The sequence below is a fragment of the Halichoeres trimaculatus genome, unplaced genomic scaffold (assembly GCF_033239565.1).
Source record: "Halichoeres trimaculatus isolate MK-OKI-2021-1 unplaced genomic scaffold, fHalTri1.1 fHalTri1_scaffold_5, whole genome shotgun sequence".
NCBI classification, from domain to species: domain Eukaryota; kingdom Metazoa; phylum Chordata; class Actinopteri; order Labriformes; family Labridae; genus Halichoeres; species Halichoeres trimaculatus.
In genome coordinates this window covers 19,593,687-19,613,639 of record NW_027437183.1, presented here as the reverse complement: position 1 = coordinate 19,613,639, position 19,953 = coordinate 19,593,687, and the positions used below count along the sequence as shown (strand labels likewise).

At 39.2% G+C, this 19,953-nt stretch overlaps 1 protein-coding gene across 1 annotated transcript in view; it reads left to right on the top strand.

Moving 5' to 3' along the window:
• The window catches only part of zdhhc8b (zDHHC palmitoyltransferase 8b), a 98,841-nt gene that overhangs the window by 61,332 nt on the left and 17,556 nt on the right, over nt 1–19,953 (top strand). Inside the window, exon 2 of the mRNA XM_074670595.1 lies at nt 17,295–17,416. Within this exon, the coding sequence (XP_074526696.1) occupies nt 17,295–17,416 (122 nt within the window). The remainder of the gene's footprint in view (nt 1–17,294; nt 17,417–19,953) is intronic.

Sequence of the window (19,953 nt, the reverse complement as noted above, 5' to 3'; positions counted from 1 at the left end):
ACGGCAATTTACTCTCAGTCTCTGTGTGTGTGTGCGTTGTCTGTACACTATCTTCTGTACGTCTGAAGTACCTCCTCGGCTTCACCTCAGTTCCCCTTATCTCTCCTTTTCCGAGAACTGCTGAGTCTCTACCAGCCTTGCCCTGGCAGAGAGGTTCTGGCTTTGTCTGCTCTTTACTTTGGCTGAGAATAAATCTACACAGTGCCCCGAATGGCCTCTATCTGCAAGATGTGCTCGGAATGAAACAGGGACTTAGAATAAAATTTGAAATACGATGAGTATGTGAAAGCAAAAAAATAACAATAAACCATAAAATTAAAGCCCCTCTCAAACTTTTTCTAGACCTTTTTAATCTGCACATTTCATCCCTGGGTCCTTTTCCAGTGTAAAATATGATCAAACTTTAGTAATTTACAGCTCTAGAATTGCTAGCAGGCTAATTATCTTTGAGAGTTGTTGCTCAGACAAGTTCTCAACTCGAGTGTAATGGTAAGCTAGCCAACTGCAGTCCTTAGTTAGCATTACCAATGGGATTAAACTCCTTCTTACAGAGTTTCTCAAACATACATTACTGTGCCACAACATTATCAAATTAAAAGTATTTTTGTTTGGTACCTCAGTGATGACTTTTAGTCGTTTAGGATCTCAAGTGGCTAGCTTGTTAGCGTAAGCATCTGCAGTCCAACATCTAATCAGCTAGCGCCATGTTGAAAGCAACAGGGTATCCATTGAAACTATTCATTTAAACAGAAGGATTTTTTATGATGTGGGATCACAGCTAGTCTACTGTTATCTACTCAGGCTAACTACAGTGGCTAGGCTAACTGGCTAGCTCTTAGGTTACATTAGACTATGTGTTTTTCAGCTGTAACAGAGGTAGGCAAATAATAATCCTCTGGTAGACATGAAAGACATTTATTTACATCACTTCAAGCTCAGTTACTGTTTCTGGTGACCAAGCATCAACCTCCGGTCTAAAAATATGAAGAAATACAGAAGTGCTTAAGTCCAGTGATAAAACCAGTTTCTGTGTCAGCTTGAGGCTGGCTGCGGGGGTACCTGAAACCTTAAACGCACCAAGCCAAAAAAAGTCATTTCACAGCAGAAATAAACATGTTTAAAGCCTCACACAAAAAATGTTGCCCGTCTGGAAAGCAAATTTCTCTAACTCTGAACTTAAGAAGGTATTAAGAACACAAGTTCTTACCCACCCCGTTTCCAATATAGCCCCTATCGACCATCTGCTTCAAAACTCTGTTTCACAAACAGACAGGTGAGGTCACAGAGACAATGTCCAATTATTTTATGGTCTTTGCTGGTGAATAGTGACATGCAGAACCTCTGGCATTGGCTGCTGATGTACTAGCATAAGTCTACTTTTGTAGCCCAGTACTTCGATAAGAGCTTTTGGGAGTTTATTGCAAACTCCTCTTATTTATTTTACAACACTGAACTTGCAAATGAATCTATATCTCTGAAGTTTTACATTCAAGTTATCTGCAACTGTAGGACTGATGGTAAAAAAAACAACTTGTATATATATAGTGCACATTCAGTCTCAACGCATTTGCTGTTAGTAGTATGGTATTCTGTTGCATCCATTACTTTCTGTGTCTAGTTTTTTTTTAATATTTAAAAGTTTCTATGTTGTGTACACTTAAGTCTTTTGAAAAAGTTGGAGTAAGAAGATTGACTTTGTAGCTTGTTAACTGGGAGCGTGTGAGTACAGGGTTATTCCCAGGACCTGTTTACCTGAAAACATGCAGCTTAGGCAGACTGAGGGTCCCTGCCTGTCGCCTCTTACAGTCATAACTCTCTGAGCTCCTGACATCGGCCACACATGTGGCTCGCTGTGGTCAGGGTTTAGAATAAGAGTGGCTGGGAATGTGACGGAGGCAAAGCCAACTTCTTTCCCTCTATATGTATCAGCCTGGCAACTGCATTCAATCCCAACGGATGTCTGGAGCAGGCACCAACATCCAGATTGTGTTTCATGTGGATGCATTTATTTGATATGAGCAGAGCTTATCTTAAATAGAGGCAATCGTTGCATCGACCGAGCTGATTGGTCATGTAGCTGAGGTTTAAATACCAACAGTTATTTACGATACTTGTCTGTATAAGCCCCTGTGTCTTTATCCCTATAAGCCCCATTTATTCCAACTGACTCACAGCACTGTACTGGTTTCCAGTTTCCCATGGGGAGCCTGAGAGAGTGGCAGCACATGTGCCATCACAGCGTTAGTGACAGCAGTCATATGTGTTAGTTGTGCCAGTTTGTGGACACATGTCAATGCTAATGGTTTTTCATCAGGAAAAGTGATGGACATTTGTTTTATTAAGTTATGAGAGCAGATGATGTTGATTTGTTGGAGGTTTAGAGAAGGATAATTTGTCTGTGCATGCGTGTGAGATTTGGGCTTTTGTAGATTCCTCGTGGGCTACATAAACTGGATGATTAACAGCGTGTGTGAGCGTGTGTATCCCTCTTAATCTTCTTAATACCATGGAAAATATTTGATTTATCATTATGAAGTAGCTTCTGCACAGGAAATATGTTACATCTGCTCACCCAGAATGCGTTTCGATACCAAGAAAAAACTCTGCAGAGAGCACAAGTCATTGTTTGCCAGGTTGTGGTGCAGTCATTGCTGCAAAAAAACTTCCCAAATCTCTCTGTTTCTCAGCTGGTAACCATCCATCCTGCATATTTTTAACATTTCAATAATTTCCTGAAGGTCCAAGGTTAATGTTATAAATGGGCTGTTAATATATCTTTGGAATGAAACTGTCTATTTAAGCATTAGCCTCATAGATATGGAGCCTGAGGGCTGTTTGTAATAGTATCAGTGCTCACTGGGCTTATTTATAGTGTGATGTAATTTAGTGTGGTCGGCTGGTCAGACTATTTGTGGCTGTGGGAAACAGAAATGTTTCTCTACATTGGACAGCCGCCCTGCTTTCCCTCTTCCACAGACAATAAAATCAGCTTATGAATATGTAAATCAGGAGAGGGCAGCGTTAGGGGGGCAGTGCATTTTATTTCATTTCAATTGGACCTCTTATGCAATTATGAAAATGCAAATTATTCTGAGCTGAAATGCAGATGGTGCACAGTGTGGCCTGCAGCTGCACAGGTCCCTCTTCTTATCTGTTGTCTTAATGTGAAGTCAACCTTTCTCACACCAGTAACCAGAGCTGAAGAGAGACTTGAGTTTGTGTTTGTCTGAAATTTGTATTAATTAGCAAGTTTGTGCATGAATAATAAACACTTGGGAAAGAAAGATGAAAAGCTGAATCAAAAACGTGCTTTGCTTCACTTTGATGCTTTGCCTTCAAGCTGTTTTTAAATGTGACTGCTTAAGAAGAAAAAGTCTCTCCGTGTTCACCTTAAAACCTTCAAAAGTAAAGACATGCCTGCTCAAAGATAATTTTGTGGCACACTAATAAAGCAGAAGCTAGACTGGTTAAATAGATACCTTGCACACAAAAAAGTGTTTGTGAAAACTAAGAAAATACAGATCTTGATGTCGAGTTTCAGGATATCGCACACACTGTCCATTCATTTTTGTCATCTTGAAGTTAGTCTTTTAACTATATATATATATATATATATATATATATATATATATATATATATATATATATATATATATATATATATATATATATATATATATATATTTATTTATTTATTTATTTATTCATATATAAATACAGCTATATTGTTCCCCCTTGAGGATTATCATTCCACTACAGGTAGCTAAAGTTGTGTTTGAGCCCTTTTCAAAATGTCTGCTCTCATGAAATCATCCACACACTTTCATTTAGGAAAATCTTTACTCAATTTCAGGAAAAAAAGCAGTAAGAAAAACACCTATATTGTGAGTCAGTTTTTAAAACAATTATTTCCTGTATCGAAATAATACATATTTACTAAAAACTTTATGCAAAAGTTACTAAAACCATCCAATTGATCAAAATTGATACTGTTTCAAGTTATTTTATTGACAAAAAATTAGATCTGAATTGCTTGGAACAAGTTTAAAAAAAATCTGCCAATGGAACAAAAAAAGCTACTTGTATTAAGACACTTTTCTAGTTTTAAGCAAATTCATGAGCAAATTATTTTTTTTCCTTTGACAGATTTTGTAACTTGTTACAAGCAATTCAGACCTTATTTTTGTCTTTAAATATCTTAAAACAAGATATTTTTCCGGACTGATCATTTGAATGTGGCTCATATTGAGTATAATAAGACCATTTTTACTTAAAAAAAGATTAAAACACTTGATAAGATTTCATTTTTTTGCAGTGTAATGATGCTTGAAAGAAAACTGTGCAATACGATCAAGGGCATAACCTTTTAGAGGGCTACTTTGATTGAAAAGACTCCTCAAAACAAAGGACCAGCTGAGGGAAGTAATAAGAGCGCCACAGATCTGCATAGAAATCACACATTGCTTAGTGCTACAGAAATCTGACACAAGGACAGTTTAAACCTACTTCCCCAAACCGTTCCTTAAAACAGACAGCATCTCATTTATAAAATCACTGTTTGATATTTTTAAAACTAAAACTAAAAACTCTTCGCATAACATTCAGATTTTTAATTGTCCAGTGGTTATAAATATTTCAAGCTTTGAATTTGAAATAGGAGCTTCAGCTCCAGTCCTTTGCTTTATCTGTGATCCTGCTAATTGATGATTCATTGATTGTTCCTCTGGTTTATTAGGAATCAAAAAGTAATGAGAAAAACCTCCTCAAAGTTTCAAATAGCCAAAAGGGACTTCCAAAAAAAAAGTTCCGCCATGAAAGAAAATGAATGAGGGTAAAGTTTTAAACCCTCACATTAAAACTTGCAGATATCTGACATGCCTGCTTGTAACAAAGCAGAAATGGCTCATGTATTATTGAAAAAAGTGATGATTAATTTCCTTTTGATCTAGTAAATGATGAATGAATAATTAATTTTGTTGCAGTTCTGGTAGAAAGTGTGAAATCTGAATTGTGAAATCCAACTGGAAGCCCAGAGATTGTGTTGCTCTGCAGTTTGTTGAGAGAGAAATTACAGCTCTCTCATGAATAATGTATGGCTTAGAGGAAATACATTTCATGATACCCAGTCAATCTGCGCAGCTCAGCCTCTCCTCTGACCTGCCTGGAAGTGCTCAGCTCTGCACCTCCAGCAAACATCACTTGCTGTCTGCACCGACAACAGGCCTGCTGCGGTGTGCGTTTGTGTGCAGAATATTAAATGCCATGTGTGTAAATGCAGAACCTCAGGGATGTGTTTGCGTTACAGCTCAGCAGGTCCCCAGGGAGTCAGCAGTGAGTGATGCTGCTGTTCATGAATCCTGGGAGGAGTTAGATATATTTGACAGAATGTGAAGAGCGGGTTTGACTGGGATAAAACCAGGGCAGAGTTTCACATGGCGCAGGGACAACATGATGGGCTGGTTATCATAAGACTGGAGGAACAGATTTGAATAGGGCATAAAGACCGTTTTTACAGCAGTGAAAACTGGGCCTGCACATCCATCCTGAGGAGAGTTATTCCCATTTCTTAATCATGATGAAAACCCACTGTGGTGAAATGACACCAGCCCTGCAGCAGATTCTGGATCAGTGGTCTCAGCAGGCTCCTTCAGGAGAACACGCCTCCTGTTGACTCACTGTGTTCAGCATTAATGAGCTAATCAATGGGAAGAGGTTCACTGTCTGCTGAACACGTTACTGATACACATTTACAACAAGTGTTAAACAGCAGCCCGGCAGAATTATCTGGTGTTACAGGTTTCTGTTTCACTCACAATCTGACACTGAGCTGGACTACTGGTTACTTCACATTAAACAAAGCTTCACTGCTGTGAAAAGACCTTCCTGATCAGTGACGAGCCGTGAGGTTCATGGTTGGTGAGGCACTAATTGCAGCTAGATACGTCTCTGCATTGAATAAGAGCAGCAATGTGAACCAGTGTGCTCACATATGCCCAATAACTGTGGTTTTATCCAAGCAGCAAAACTAAATATGTGACACAAATATTGAATACATCGGCCTGACAAGGGAAAATCAGAGCATATTGCAAAAGTATCTGAAAACATTATATTGGAGATGTAATTACAAGCCTCAACCCAGTTTGTGAGGGGACTGCACAACCTGAGGTGAGGGAATGGCCATTATTGGGTTCAAGAAACTCAGTTTAAAGCACTGGCTGGAAAACTTTAATTTAAATTCCTTTTATTAAACCATCATTTGTTTATTATTTACTCTTCATGAAGACTTCACTGACCACACACCCCTGGTCCTTATGTTGAACAGGGACAGGGGTGTGTGCAACAGGGACAATGTTGAACAAGCAAAGTTACAGAAAACATTTATTTTTCACTGACCCAGTTACGGTTAAATTCTGTGCTAGTTTTGTTTGTTTATTAGCAACTAAATGAAAGTTAAACAACAAGTGTCATGACCTAAATGAACTCACTCAAATGAAATAATAATGTATCGATCAATCAATCTTTATTTCTATAGTGCCAAATCATAACAATTGTTATCTCATGGCACTTTCCAAAAACATTGACAGGTCTAGACCATAGACTGTACATAGAGTGGACAGTGTGGCTCCGCCATTTATCATTGTACAGTTTTGAATACAAAATACCGCCGTCACAGGCGCAGCCATTGGCAGCATTTCAGCAGCCAGAGTCTGCGCAGTAGAGACAATGAGGGATTCTGGGAGAATCTGAATGGAGCTGGGTGACAAAAATGATAACTTTTAATTTTTTTAATTACTAATACTTTTAATTTTAATTTTTTCCGAGAGTCTGATCACTTCTTGACTCTACGTCCAGACATATTTTACAATCCCCTCCAAAAATACACAAGAATGGCAGCTGTCAATCGTCGTTAAACGTTACATAAAACCTTGTTTTTAACCTCTTATAACTAATGAAAATGAAACTTTTTAGAAAACAGAGGACTTGAGTACAAGACAGCCAAATTATATCTTCAAATCACCACAACAATCAGACATGAGAAACATTTCTATGAGGAGTATTCATTTTTTAAAGTTTGAATACATCCCATCTGGAATGACTGGAAAGCCAGATTTTTTAACCCATACTGCAGCCAGGCACCAGTGGGAGCAGTTTTTGTAGAGACCTCACTTCAAGCCGAGCAAGCGGACGTCCATTTTTTTTACAGTCTATGATCTAGACCCGTTACAGTTAAGAAAATTTTATTAGCAAAAACCCGACATCAAAACACGATAAGGAGTCTTATCTAATCTTAAGCCACCATGAGTACAGCACTTTGTAATGTGTTTCTGTGACAGAATAATACATTTTTATGGGTAAAGAAATACTTTAAATCTTTTATGTGTATCTCTATCAAAGCCATATGCTTATGCTTTAACACTTCACCAGTCTGTTACACTGAGTTTTGAAGCAAAGCAAAGGCAGGGGCCATATTGAAAATGAGCCCCCCCCCTTACAGTGTGTGCCATTAGAGAAATGAGCGATTCAAACAGGAGACACTTTTGTACCAGGCTGTAAACACGTTTATTTCTGCTGTGAAAATGTCTTTTTAAAAAATTTGGTGTGTATATGACCTCCGGTATTTCTGGAGCCTCACCTCATGCAGACACTCACTGAACTTAAGATTCCAGCACTTGTGGAGGTTGCGGCTAGGCTGGAAATGTAGCTATGGTGGATTTCAATATGACGCTAACACCGTAGCTCAATTAGTAAGCTGCTGTTTATGGCGCCCATACAACCAAACACTCTCACCCTCTGGGAATAGGGTGCAACTTTTCAGTAGTTACAGTGTTGACTGAAGTCAATGACTTCCTGATCTGAGTGCGCTGATGAGATCTAGGACTTGATTGCTTCTTTAGCTTTCTTCACAGACCGTTTGCCTTGTCCTACAAAAGAAACCAACATTTCAACAACAATAAAAGCAAAACACAGTCCAGCCCACGCATATCCAGCATTTTAAAAGCAGTCTGTCAGTAGAGATTAGACAGGGCTTAATTTCTAATCCTGATAAAATTGGCATCACTCAGAAAACATCCCAGACTTGAAATACTTGAAAAGCAGATATGAAGTGTTTTCTGCAGAATACTCTCTTCTTCTGGCACAACTTTTGGAAACATGGGTAAATAAAGGCAGTAAAACTAATTTTTTAACAGAGCGAGCCTTGTAGGCAACTTTCTCTTGTTTTTTTTTATCTTAGCAGGAAGTGGTGTTTCTTTCATTCAGTGTCAGGTTGTATGCAGTTATTGCTGCCATCAGTAATGTGTATCTGTAACTTAATAGGAGACTGGAGGCTTTGTTCCACCATCCTCTGTAGATGAAAATATAAAATGTCACAGTGTCTCTAACAAGCTTGAGTACTCATCTGTGACACGATAAGAGGCACAAAGTCTGGAGTTCTGCAACAAGGATTTTTAACAAGTGTCAAGTTACGTTTTGGAGATTTTATGCATTAAGGTCGTGCAGCACCTCTCATCCTGTGAGGACAGCTGTATCGTGTCTGCTTTGGTGCTGCAGGAACAAAAGCAAACCTGATGATGTCATTTGGGTCATCTCGACCTGTGGATGATGTTATAAATTCATAACAGAGTGATTGCATTACAAGGAGGGAAGCTTTGGAGAGACGGCCAGTGAAATGATGTAATTGGCTTGAGTTTTGGGGAATATAGGATCCAGCTTTGTTGGAGCAGTACCAGGAGCAGAAAGTCGACATCTCAACCTCTGCTGAATGATCTTATTAAAACCTCAAGCATAGATTCAGATCAGGTTTTAGCACTTAAATTAATTAATTACACATATATTGATCCCATATTACCTCACTCAGAAATCCTGATGTCTGGTGAAAGTATCTACCTTCATGTCAGACTTCAGAAAGAGCTGCCCATCAGTGTCACTGCCTAAAGGATTGCCTCATTTTTCTCTTTGATGGTTGCCCTCCATGCACAACCCCGCTAACCTGCCGTCCTCTCAGAGCTACTGAAGAACAGATAAGAGCAACTTCAAAGGCAGGCTGCTTTTTTTTACTCTGTTTTAAAGCAGCCAAATGAAGGACAGGCACATTTGAGGAGCTGAAGAGCTTTGGGGTGTGTAGCCTGTCACATGTAGCATGCAGAAAGCTTTTCATGTTAATGTGACTGAAAACTGTAGCAGTCTCATTTAAAACTGTGCTGTAAAGATCTGTCCCACCACCTTTGAAAGCTCTTCATCAGCACCTAATTACTTACAAAAACCACAGAGCCTTTCCCTCCTTCTTTAAGCTTTTCACACCAGTGAGATCAGAGGATTCATCTCAAAGAGTTCCACCCAGATTCTGTTTAATCAACACTCACTGCCTGTGTTTTTAGGATGGCTGGAAATCAGCTGAGTTAACTAAAACAGGATTTGTGTCTATGCATTTTTTTCCAAGACAGCTGGGTTATCATGACCAGAGAGCCGGGTGTGTTCTGTAATCTTAAAACCCAACTAAAGACGCATTGTAATGCTGCCGTCACCGAGGAGGATATCAGATACCACGGGCCAAGATTCTGTCTTTCAGTCCCTGACAAATCCAGGAGTGTTATGTGTCTATCTGTGCGTATAACATGATTCCTCTTTGTCTCAGAGAGATATAAGATGCAGAGTCTTTGTTTTGCTGAAATAAGATGACATACCCATGAGTAAAAAAAAAACACAGATGGGGAAAATATGCTGTTCGAGAATGTTGGATTGGATTAAAGCTGCTTGATTTGGATAAGGTTTCAAAACAGATTTCACATTTTTTTCTTAACACGGCTTGCCAGGAAGAGAAAAGGCTGGAGATGCCTGATTAAAGCTGGATCAATCATTCTTGATTTAATTTTTAGCAAGTGTAACAAAAGTCGTCACATCATCGATATAACAGTCAGCTGAAAGATGTTAAAGGTACTGTTTAGACGAACATCTGTCAGATAAAGGCTCAGATGTTCTTTATTTTTCATATGAAGGTATGGTAATTGCCACATGCATCATCAATGCTCATATGAGCATAAAACAAAGCATCTGCAGATTAAACCTGTCTCCACTTCTCCCTCACTGAAACATCCAGCTGACATTCAGTTCCAGTCAGATCCCTGCCCAGTCGTTCTGTTGTAGTTTTCTGTTTCTGTGCCCTGGCAGCAAGGCAATTTCACTTGTATGTTCATCATTTTAAGCCAATATTTTAAAATTATTTTCTCAAAAGTAGCACCATTTTCTAAAAGATTCCTCTTGATCGTTTTATGCTAATTTGACTTGGACTGTTTGCTTGACTGCTTGATGCTGCCCTTGTTTTTGACCTCTTATAACTGAGGAAAATGAAACTTTTCAGGAAAAAAGTGGACTTGAATACAAGGCAGCTAAATTATATCTTCAAATCACCACAACAAAAGGATGTGAGGGACACTTCTATGAAGTGTATTAATTTTTTAAGTTTGACCACAGCTCATCTGGAATGACTGGGGAGATGGATTTTTTTTTTAACCTATACTGCTGCCTGCCACCAGGGGGAGCAGTGTTTGTGAGCACAGGCTGGTCAGAAAGGCTGCTAAGAAGTACCTAGGTTTTCATATTTTGTTATTGATGGGCACGGTTTGAAAAGCTCATACATTTGTCATTTATAATTACAAGATAAGCAGACTAACTAATTAGGATTGTCCAATAAAATGGAAGCACCAATTTCGAATCCTGCCAAACTGAAGAATCTCTGTTCTGTCAGCTTTTTTTTTCTTTTGAAAATTAGTCTAAAATAGCTCCAAAGTTACTTTCTTCATCATCATTTGTGTTTTGCAGCGAATGTGAAGGATTTGTTAAACAAACAAAATGCCATACCAGCTGCTCCTCCTTTGATCACTGTTTTTTTCACAGTTTCTTTGCATCATAAACTTTGATTAAAATATTAAATCATTAGCATGTTGTGGCAGCTAGAGGCCCTGGAGCTAAAATTATCCATCAAAACACACATGTCATGTGGAAATGAGGAAAGATGCTGAGTGTGGAAACTCATTTATGGAGTAATAATGCTAAAGAATGAAGATACAGTGAAGGCTGCTGTTTGGAAGAAGTGCTTTTTGTTTTCACTCTAACTCATATTGATTTAAATGAGGTCAGGAGGAGGCAGTCTGTTTCTTTGCAGGCCGGAGGAGCACAGTGTGGATTATTACTCGTTAAGTCCTCTTTTTTTCCCCAGGATGTTTCCCTCCTTTAGTCAGGAGATGATTTATAACTTTTATGTCTCTTATTGCTCTGAATAAATCCTATCTGTATACCATCAGTCAGTGACTGTGTATGGGCTGTGTTCAGGGTTGTAAATGCTGCTTACCTGCTCTGGTGTTGAAATTTCCACAAGGGATGTAGCCCTACTTTGAGAGGCCCCCAGACTTAAGGACAGCACCAAACTTATGTCTTTGCTGTACTCTTGGCAGCTCCATCCCCTCTAGCCTTTTGACCTGGTCCAAACTATTGGACAAGCTGCAGCCTTTTCTACCCAAGCCGAAGTATCATGGCTGCACAAGCTGCAAAAGTGTCCTGAAAACAGTGTTGATAAGCGGCCTGTGGTTATTCGTTACACCCACACACTTAACCAATGTCTGTGGCCTTAATCAGGCTTTTTCTCAGTCACATTTTCCTCCTACGCCGTCTGCTCACACACTCCTGAGATGGTTTGCTGTGAACTGCGCGTCACATTTTCCTCCCCTGTGGCTCGACTTTATCACACCACGGGCAAAAACACACGATCCTTTGACAGGCGAGTAAATTGGGATTTTGTGAAACGGTGAAGCTTCCTTGCTATTGCTTTTCTTTGATCAATTTTTTTTAGTGTTTGTACCAAGTCTAGTCACTGCCAGAGCTGTGATGACACAGTAAGCTACTACTCACCACTGTTCTGGGCTAAAGCTCAACCTAGTTGCAGTTTTAAGCGGTCTTGACAGCTTAGACAGAAAATACCCCAAATGGAAGAAGACACAAAGATTGCTGCAGAAAATCTAAGCTTTAATTTGTTTAACAGATGTTTTTTAATTATTTTAGAGGTTGTTTTAACATTGTTGCTCCTAATAAGTTACATACATAATATTAGACATTGGTGGACTTGGGTGGTACAAAAGTAGATTTTCCTCAAGCCTCAAGTAGAAAGCTTCTCCCACTTCTCCCACTCTTGGCTTATATCCAATCAGCTAAATACCATCCAATTTTAACCCACTTAGAAATATACCAGTAAGAGTATTAGCCATGCTAGCAGCTCTGCAGGGCTGTAGCTCAACTGGGGAAGTTGCTGTTGACTGATTATAAATATAGAAAATTAGCCCTTACCTCCTTTCCTTTTAAAAAATTGGGCTTTAGTTCTGTCTTGATAGGCACTGACATAATTCTGGTGACCTATGATAGAGGCAAAGCATGAACAAGGTCAAAGATCCCTCAGGCTGGTTCAGTTCACAGCAGAACAGGTTTGTGTCTCAGTTTGAAGCAGAAAATCGTAGTCACAGAAGGCTGAACAACTTAAGTTTATCAGTCCTATTTATGACATAAAATAACTAATAAAAATGAACTATATAAAAAATTTGAACACATTAAAAAAATAAAATGTAGTTCACGATAGTTTTCTAGTATGAGACTGATACTGCAGCCAGCCACTGGAGGGAGCTCTAAAAGTTTTGGCCTAACTGTTGGAGGAGTGATTGTGCCACCCTCCTCCTTTTACAGCCTGCTGACTCAGCATGTGAAAGCTAAGTTAAAATATTTAAAATGAAAATGCAATAATGTTAAAGGCTCTGTCAGCACTTTCTGTTTGGTGTTGATTGCAGTGACACCTCTGGACAAAATCTGTAGTGTCTTTCTGGTATAAAATCTCTGTTTCCCATGAGCACCATCACTCACTGTGAGTCTTACCAAAAGTTGAATTTGTTTTGAAGCAAGTGACACTTTACTTTGTTCAAGGCAACTTTTCACTTACAGTGCTTTGAGACATGTCCGTAACGTTTGTGAATCCTGGTTATGTCCTACCAGAGCTCATCTACCAACTCCAACCTCACCAATCAGAGCTAACGTAACCTCACTCTTCATCTTATTGATAGACTCTCAAGTTTGAACAGACCACTACAGAATAATTGCAGCATGTGGGTTGGAATGGACATTATCACAATCAGTTCAACACGTGTTCTAGCCCGTGCTCTATCACTCTCTGTTTAGCTTTCTTCTGCTCCTCTGTACTTTTTCTTCTTGTCAGTCCAGTTTTAGTGTCCATCATCACCACAAAATAAATCCATTAAGTTATTTTCTTCAAGAAAAGGACAGATCTTATTTTAAATTCTATATTGTGAGCAGACAAATGTATAAAAGTGAGACTATTTCACCATCACTTATAAAATTCTCACAGGGCCTTTGATGATAAGTAAGAAAAGTGTAACATGCTAACCATGCTAACAGATAAAATTTACATGTGAACACATTAAACTTCATCTTTAGAAACCTGACAGATGTGGAAACAGTGTTTCTGATATTTGGACAGAAACATAGTCGCAGTGTATCTAGAGAAAGAGGAATCAATATATCATCAGGGCATCTTCTGCTGATGGCACAGGATGAAATGGATTCATGCTCTATTGGATAAAATATCATAAGATCCAAAGTTATTCTTCCAGATGTACAAATATCTCAGTTCCTCCTGTAGTGATGGCTCAACATTTTTTAGGGTAACACAGCAAGTCTGCCATAGAAAGAAACCTCTGGCAGGAGACAGATAGGAAAATTATGGGCTCCACTGACAGCTTGCTTCATAATAACAATCTCATCACCAAATAACACATAATTTCCTAGTAGTTGTCTAATTATCAGAAAGTGTGTTTCTTCCTCTCATGAGTAATTGATATGCTTGTAATAAATCATTCAAATAATGATAGCACAGCTAGCCACATTTTTAAGTGATATGAATCACATTATCTCCAATATTGCCCGGATAGATTGCACTGATATCTTGGAGGGTTTTGTAAATCCCATGACGAAGCTGTGGACTAGTTCAAACTGGTTATTTGAGGCCATCTCATCCCTTTTAACACCTCTCCATTCTGAGCTAGTGGCTCTCTGCAGCCACCACTCTGAATAATTCAACAAAGCAAAAGAGGACTGGTGGAGTGGGCGAGGAGATGTGGATTGAAGATGATCTGGGGCAGAGGTACCAGGAAATTGACTTTTTTTGACGTCAGAATAAAGTGGAGAAGCTGGCTGCATTGTACAAGTGTGTGTTTCTATTATATGTGCAAGTGGATGTGGGTGTTTCAGCCAATTATAGGAATAAAACAACTTGAAACAAAGGTGAAAGTGAACCTGTCTCCGGTTTGAAGCACCCTCCTTGCTCTCTTGAAAGAAGCTTTATTAATTCATAAATTCTCTCTGAGCGTCTGACCTGCAGGATCTCTGCAGTATGCCCTGTAGGCATCGACACATCTTCATTCTTGTTGTGTTTCATCTCAAGATAGACCAGACAAACAGTTGGCCTGAAAGATGGCGCCCCAGTAAGCCCTCTGTGTGTTGACATTTGAGTCCAGGTGATTGAGCGGAGCAGTGAGTTTGTTTCAGGTGTCTCCTCAGTGGAATATTTCACAGAGCTGACTCAGTTATGACTTACAGGTAGTGAGGAAGGTCAGTCTTGGAGCCAAATGTTGGTGGAATTAGAGGAGATTTCTCATTGATAACCTGGGTGCCTGACCTGACAGGTTTTTGCTGGGGTTGTCAACCTAATTTACGGACACAGCAGAAAGCTGGGCCTGTGCCCACTAAGAGCAGCTTTTACCCTGGCAGCACCTGTTTTCTGTACAAAACGAATGCTGTTGAGCATTTTCAGCCCTCAGCATCCTGTAAAAGCAGAAACTCCTCCAGCTTTATGGCTGTGCTCACAGTGCTTACAGATGAAAATGTCTTTTAATACCAATATTAATACAGTAAGAAGTGCAGAGCTCTCTGGCATCATATTTGAACAACAGAGAAGAAACTGATCAGGAAGGAGCTGGAGCTGATGCTAGGAGATGATTGTTTTACACTGAGTCAATGTCTCCTTTGTAATTATTCCTCAAATAGAAGAAAAAATCATCCATTCCTCTCTTGGCATTACTGCTTTTTCCTTTCAGGGTCATGGTTGGGATGGAGTCAATCCTGACTATCATTGTTCACAAGCTGGGGTACAGTCTGGACAGGTCGCCATCACAGGACTAACATATAGGGACAGACAACCAATTACACAGATACTTACACTTACAGGCAATTTAGTTCAACCGGTCAACATCATGAGCATGTTTTTAGACTGAAGGAAGAAGCTGAAGTCGTCCCTGTCCGTCACCCCCTTACAGTTTGTGCTGATAGTGAAATAAGCATTTAAGACCCAAGCTGTTTTTTTTAACCAGGCTGTAAATAGACTGTATAATGCTGTAAAAGTCTGTTTCTTTTGGCTGCGGTCTTTCTGCAGCCAGCCTCAAGCACAGTCTTGTCTTGATGAACAGCAACTTTTAGCTCTTCTACATCAGCTTCATTTTTCTTAGTTATCTCTTGGCTATGTAACAACTTCTACAAGCTCTGTTGAGAAATGTTCTGTATTTGAGGTTTTGGGAACTTACCAACGCAAAAAAAAAGACTTTAAGTGGACACAGGCCCTAACCAGAATCAGAATAGCCTTTATAGATAGAAGCTTTAATGTCAGTGTATGAAAACACAATCAAACTTTTTTTTATCCCCCAAGTATCTTCGAAAGAATATGAGGAATTTGACTCTGGTTTTGAACTGTACTCTCTCTGTACAAATGTGTATACTGTGGCCGGTAGGTGTCAGACAATTTGCAAAGGCCACAACACAATGGAAGTACAGCCACAATGGAAGTTAAGAAACTAGTTATCCCAATGGGCACAAAAAAGTTGTGAAAATAGGTGAACCATTGTTTTCTTTTTTAACTTCATTTATAATAAATAAACCTTCGTAGCTTTCTCACCCTGTGATCTCCTTCATAGTACTTATATTTCTAAATGTACCGGTAATGTGTCACCTTTTATTTAGCTTAATGAATCAGTCATGCCATAACATTAGCATTGTAGCTTTATTTATCAAAGCTGAAGTTAAAAAAGAAAATGACTAATTTTCACAACATTTCTATGTTCATTGGGATAACTGAACTCTTTCCAACTTACATTGTGGCTCAACTTTCATTGCGTTGTGGTGTTTGCATTCATGTTGTCACTTTTGCATTCGTGTTGTGAAGTTAGCAAATCATCTGACACCTACCAGCTACCGTACATGATTAAATAAGCACTAAATATCACAACTCAAACAGAATTTATATAAATGAAAATAAACAATTGTTTAGGTTAAATAATGCAATGAACAAGGATATTGAGAGTACAAAAGAAAAAATGCGGAGAAACAGACAAACAGACTGCTGTTGTGCATGACTGTATGAAGTATATGAATCATAGTTTTTTGGCAGGTTAAGGGGTCTGCTGAGATGTGTGGTAACTTTATTTCTTAGGGCTGAGGGTGTTGGATTCTGCATGGTACAGCTCTAAGCAGCAGAAAGTGGAGATGTCAACCTCGACAATCAGATATAAGATACGAGAACTGACTGCACAGGTGTGTTTGCATTCACTTATCATTAGCAGAGTATGCAGAGCAGGAAGTGTAGTCCACTGATGTGCTATTTTTGGTGCTATTACATAGCAGTTTTTATCTCTTCTCAGTGAATTCCTCTCAGAGTGTTTTTGTGAGTGACTTTAGGAAGAGATAAGGATAAAATTTTTGGTTGGTGTGTCATCAGACACATCATTTACTGTCGACTGCAGAGGCTTTTTAACTAATTGAATGATTGTCTGTTTCTGGCTCACTCCTCCTGGTGTCAGCTGTGTCTGTTGTTTTGGTCTCAGTGCGATGTGGACTTTTTGGCACAAAATCAACCGTTAAATTCACAGTAGTATACAGTCATCCTGTCACTTTTCAACAGCACTGTAAGGGTTACTGATTGGAGTTTTGTGTTGTCGACTTTTAGTGGGTCATAAATTCTTGCATCCAGTGTTTTGTGCATCCCACTCTCTGTAACTTTTCTCTCAGTAATAACTATTGATCAGATTTAGAGCCAAGGGTCATAAACACCAGAGTGTGAGCCTCGATGTGTTGTTTTACTGCGCTGATTAAAAGAACAGAGCACTTGAGAGTAAAAATGATGGTTTTATATTGCCCAGAGCAACACGATAAACAAGATAATCCTAATCTGAACCTTCCTCCATCTGTTCCTCCAGGTGCCCCTGGTTGACAAAGGCGATCTCTCCCGCTGTGCCTCTCTACAATGGCCTCGTCTTCCTCTTCGTTTTGGCCAACTTCAGCATGGCAACCTTCATGGACCCAGGTGTTTACCCACGAGGTGAGTGTGCACGTGCAAGTACAGAAAAGTGAAGAAGCTTTGCCGACGTGTGTTACAGCCCCAGTGTTCAGTTCTGTCTGCGTTGATTAATAATGATTGAACTCGTCCTTGGGGAGATTTGTAATGCGCTTGTAAATGATAAGCACCTGTCGGCAGGAGAAGCTTTCCCTGCCTGTAAAGGTGGTAATAATCATTAGGTCGTATAAAGCACAGGTTATCTAAGCGTGGCCTTCTGTTGTCGCTGCCCCACTGCGTTTTATAGACTGCTGAGCTCTTGGTTTTATAGAACAAAGTGGCAGGCTCACCATGTAAAGCTTTAATAAACAATATTAACGGTTATGAAATAAACAACTGACATCTGCTTGGAAAATCTATCCCATTATTCAGATTGCAAACTAGAAAAGGAATGGCTTTGAGGTGCTAAAAAGTTTCATATTTGCAGCCCTGACACATAGCTTTATCATAGCTTTGACACACAGCCCAGACCAGCCCCCCACAGTCACTTCCAGGCTGCACAATTATTCCTTACTGTTATTACAAAGACACAGTTCAAATGACACATGGAAAGCATAAAATAACATTCCTAAATCCTACCAATCATCCAGCTGTGTTAAATTCTTGATTCTGATTGGTCAGAACCTTCTAACACTGCAAACAGCTTTGAATAGCTAGAGCCAAAAACAGACTGTATGAGCTTTGGCAGTGCTGCAGGAAAGGCTGACTGAGGAGAAAATCTCACCTGTAAAATTACAGGAAGATGTCATTTCACAGGTGCTGCTCGTATTTTCTACATCTGTTTGAAGCGGCAACAGAAAAACACTGATGTTTAGTCTTTTCCATGAATGGTAATTTTCTGTTTATGTAAATTAGACACAGGTGGAGAAAGACCCTTTGTTTCATCAAGATCTTATCTGTCCTTCAGGGACTCTGGTTGTGCACAACAACAAACTAGAATCCACACATTATCCCTTACATCATATTTACAAGACCATCCTCAAGAAGACAGACCAGAACTGACGTCTGTAACTGATGTGAGGGGTTAAGCCTGGTTTATACTTCTATGGCGAATAAGCATCACAGCCTACCCCGAAGGTTTGCACAACCCTATTCTGATGCAGATGCTTGAGCGTTAAGCCTGGTGTGCAACTCCTCCAAAATATAACAGTGTAGACTACAAGCCTTGTGATTGGTCCACTAAGCAGAATCAGTGGTTTAGCCGCGTCCCTGCTCCAGCAGGTCGCAGCAGATATCTAGCCCCCTAATTAGCTACATGCTAGAACTGTGATGTGTCAATTTACTAACAGCAAATCGAGCTGGACAGGAAGTTGTGCACGGAAACTACCTACAAACGCTTAGTGACTTTTAAAACAAAACGTGTCTAAAGCAGATTGTATTCATTTTGACTACAACAAGAAACTGACATAATGGGTGGAGCCAGACCAGAAGTCAACAGGTTTGAGGTTTTACAGCCCAAAGTGAACAAAGAGAGGGTCACACAATTGGTGTGAATTCACAGATGAGAGAGCGGAGCTGGACCAAAGATGCATCTGGTGCATTTCCAGCATAATTAATATGAGGGGTAAAGTGTCAGACCTACACCAAAGGATTAGGGTAGGGGTGGCCAACGAGTCAGGGACCCAGAGCCATAAAAGAAACGTGGTCTTATGTAAACGAATTTACATAAAATAAAACATTAATACATTTCCAGTTTTCAAAGCAAGATTTATTGTGTTTGTAAGCGTGTTTAAAATTTGTACTTGGAGCCGTACCAAAGACAAATTTCTGTTTTTACTGCAGAAGAGACAAAGTTCCATCTATCTATCTATCTATCTATCTATCTATCTATCTATCTATCTATCTATCTATCTATCTATCCATCGATCTATCTAGGGGCACATGAACGATTGAGTGGAGCACATGTAGAGAAAAGAAACTGAAACTTAAGTATCAATCTCATCACCCAAGTATTGATCAATACTGGTCCCAATGTTTGCAACAATACATCAGTTTAATGAGTGGATCGTAGAGCCGCACACCGAAAGGCAAAGGGCCATATGCGGCTCGCGAGCCACAGGCTGTCCACCCCTGGATTAGGGCCACTAGAAAAAAGAAAAAAAAAAACGACCATTATTTTTTCAATTACTATTAAAAGTCAGAATTCTGAGATAAAAGTTAGTATACAGATTTTTTCTTTGAATTCTCACTTTTATCTTCGAATTCTGAGATTAAAGTCATAATTCTGTCAGAAGTCTGACTGTTATCTCAGAATTATTATTTGTTTCTTAGGAAAAACAGTAACAAAATCCGATTTGGACTTTTTTTTGTCTTTTTTCAGTGGCCCCAATTCTCTTCCACACAGACCAGAAAATTGTTGGAAAAAAGTCAACGTTTTATTTTAAACTGCAGAGTTATAAGGACTATGTTGAAATATGTTAAAAGACAGCAGAAGGAGAACTAGTTGGCAAAAAATATGACTTACACATCTACAAAACAAGTTCAACAAAGAGATAAGATATATTCATTTTTATAGTTTTTAA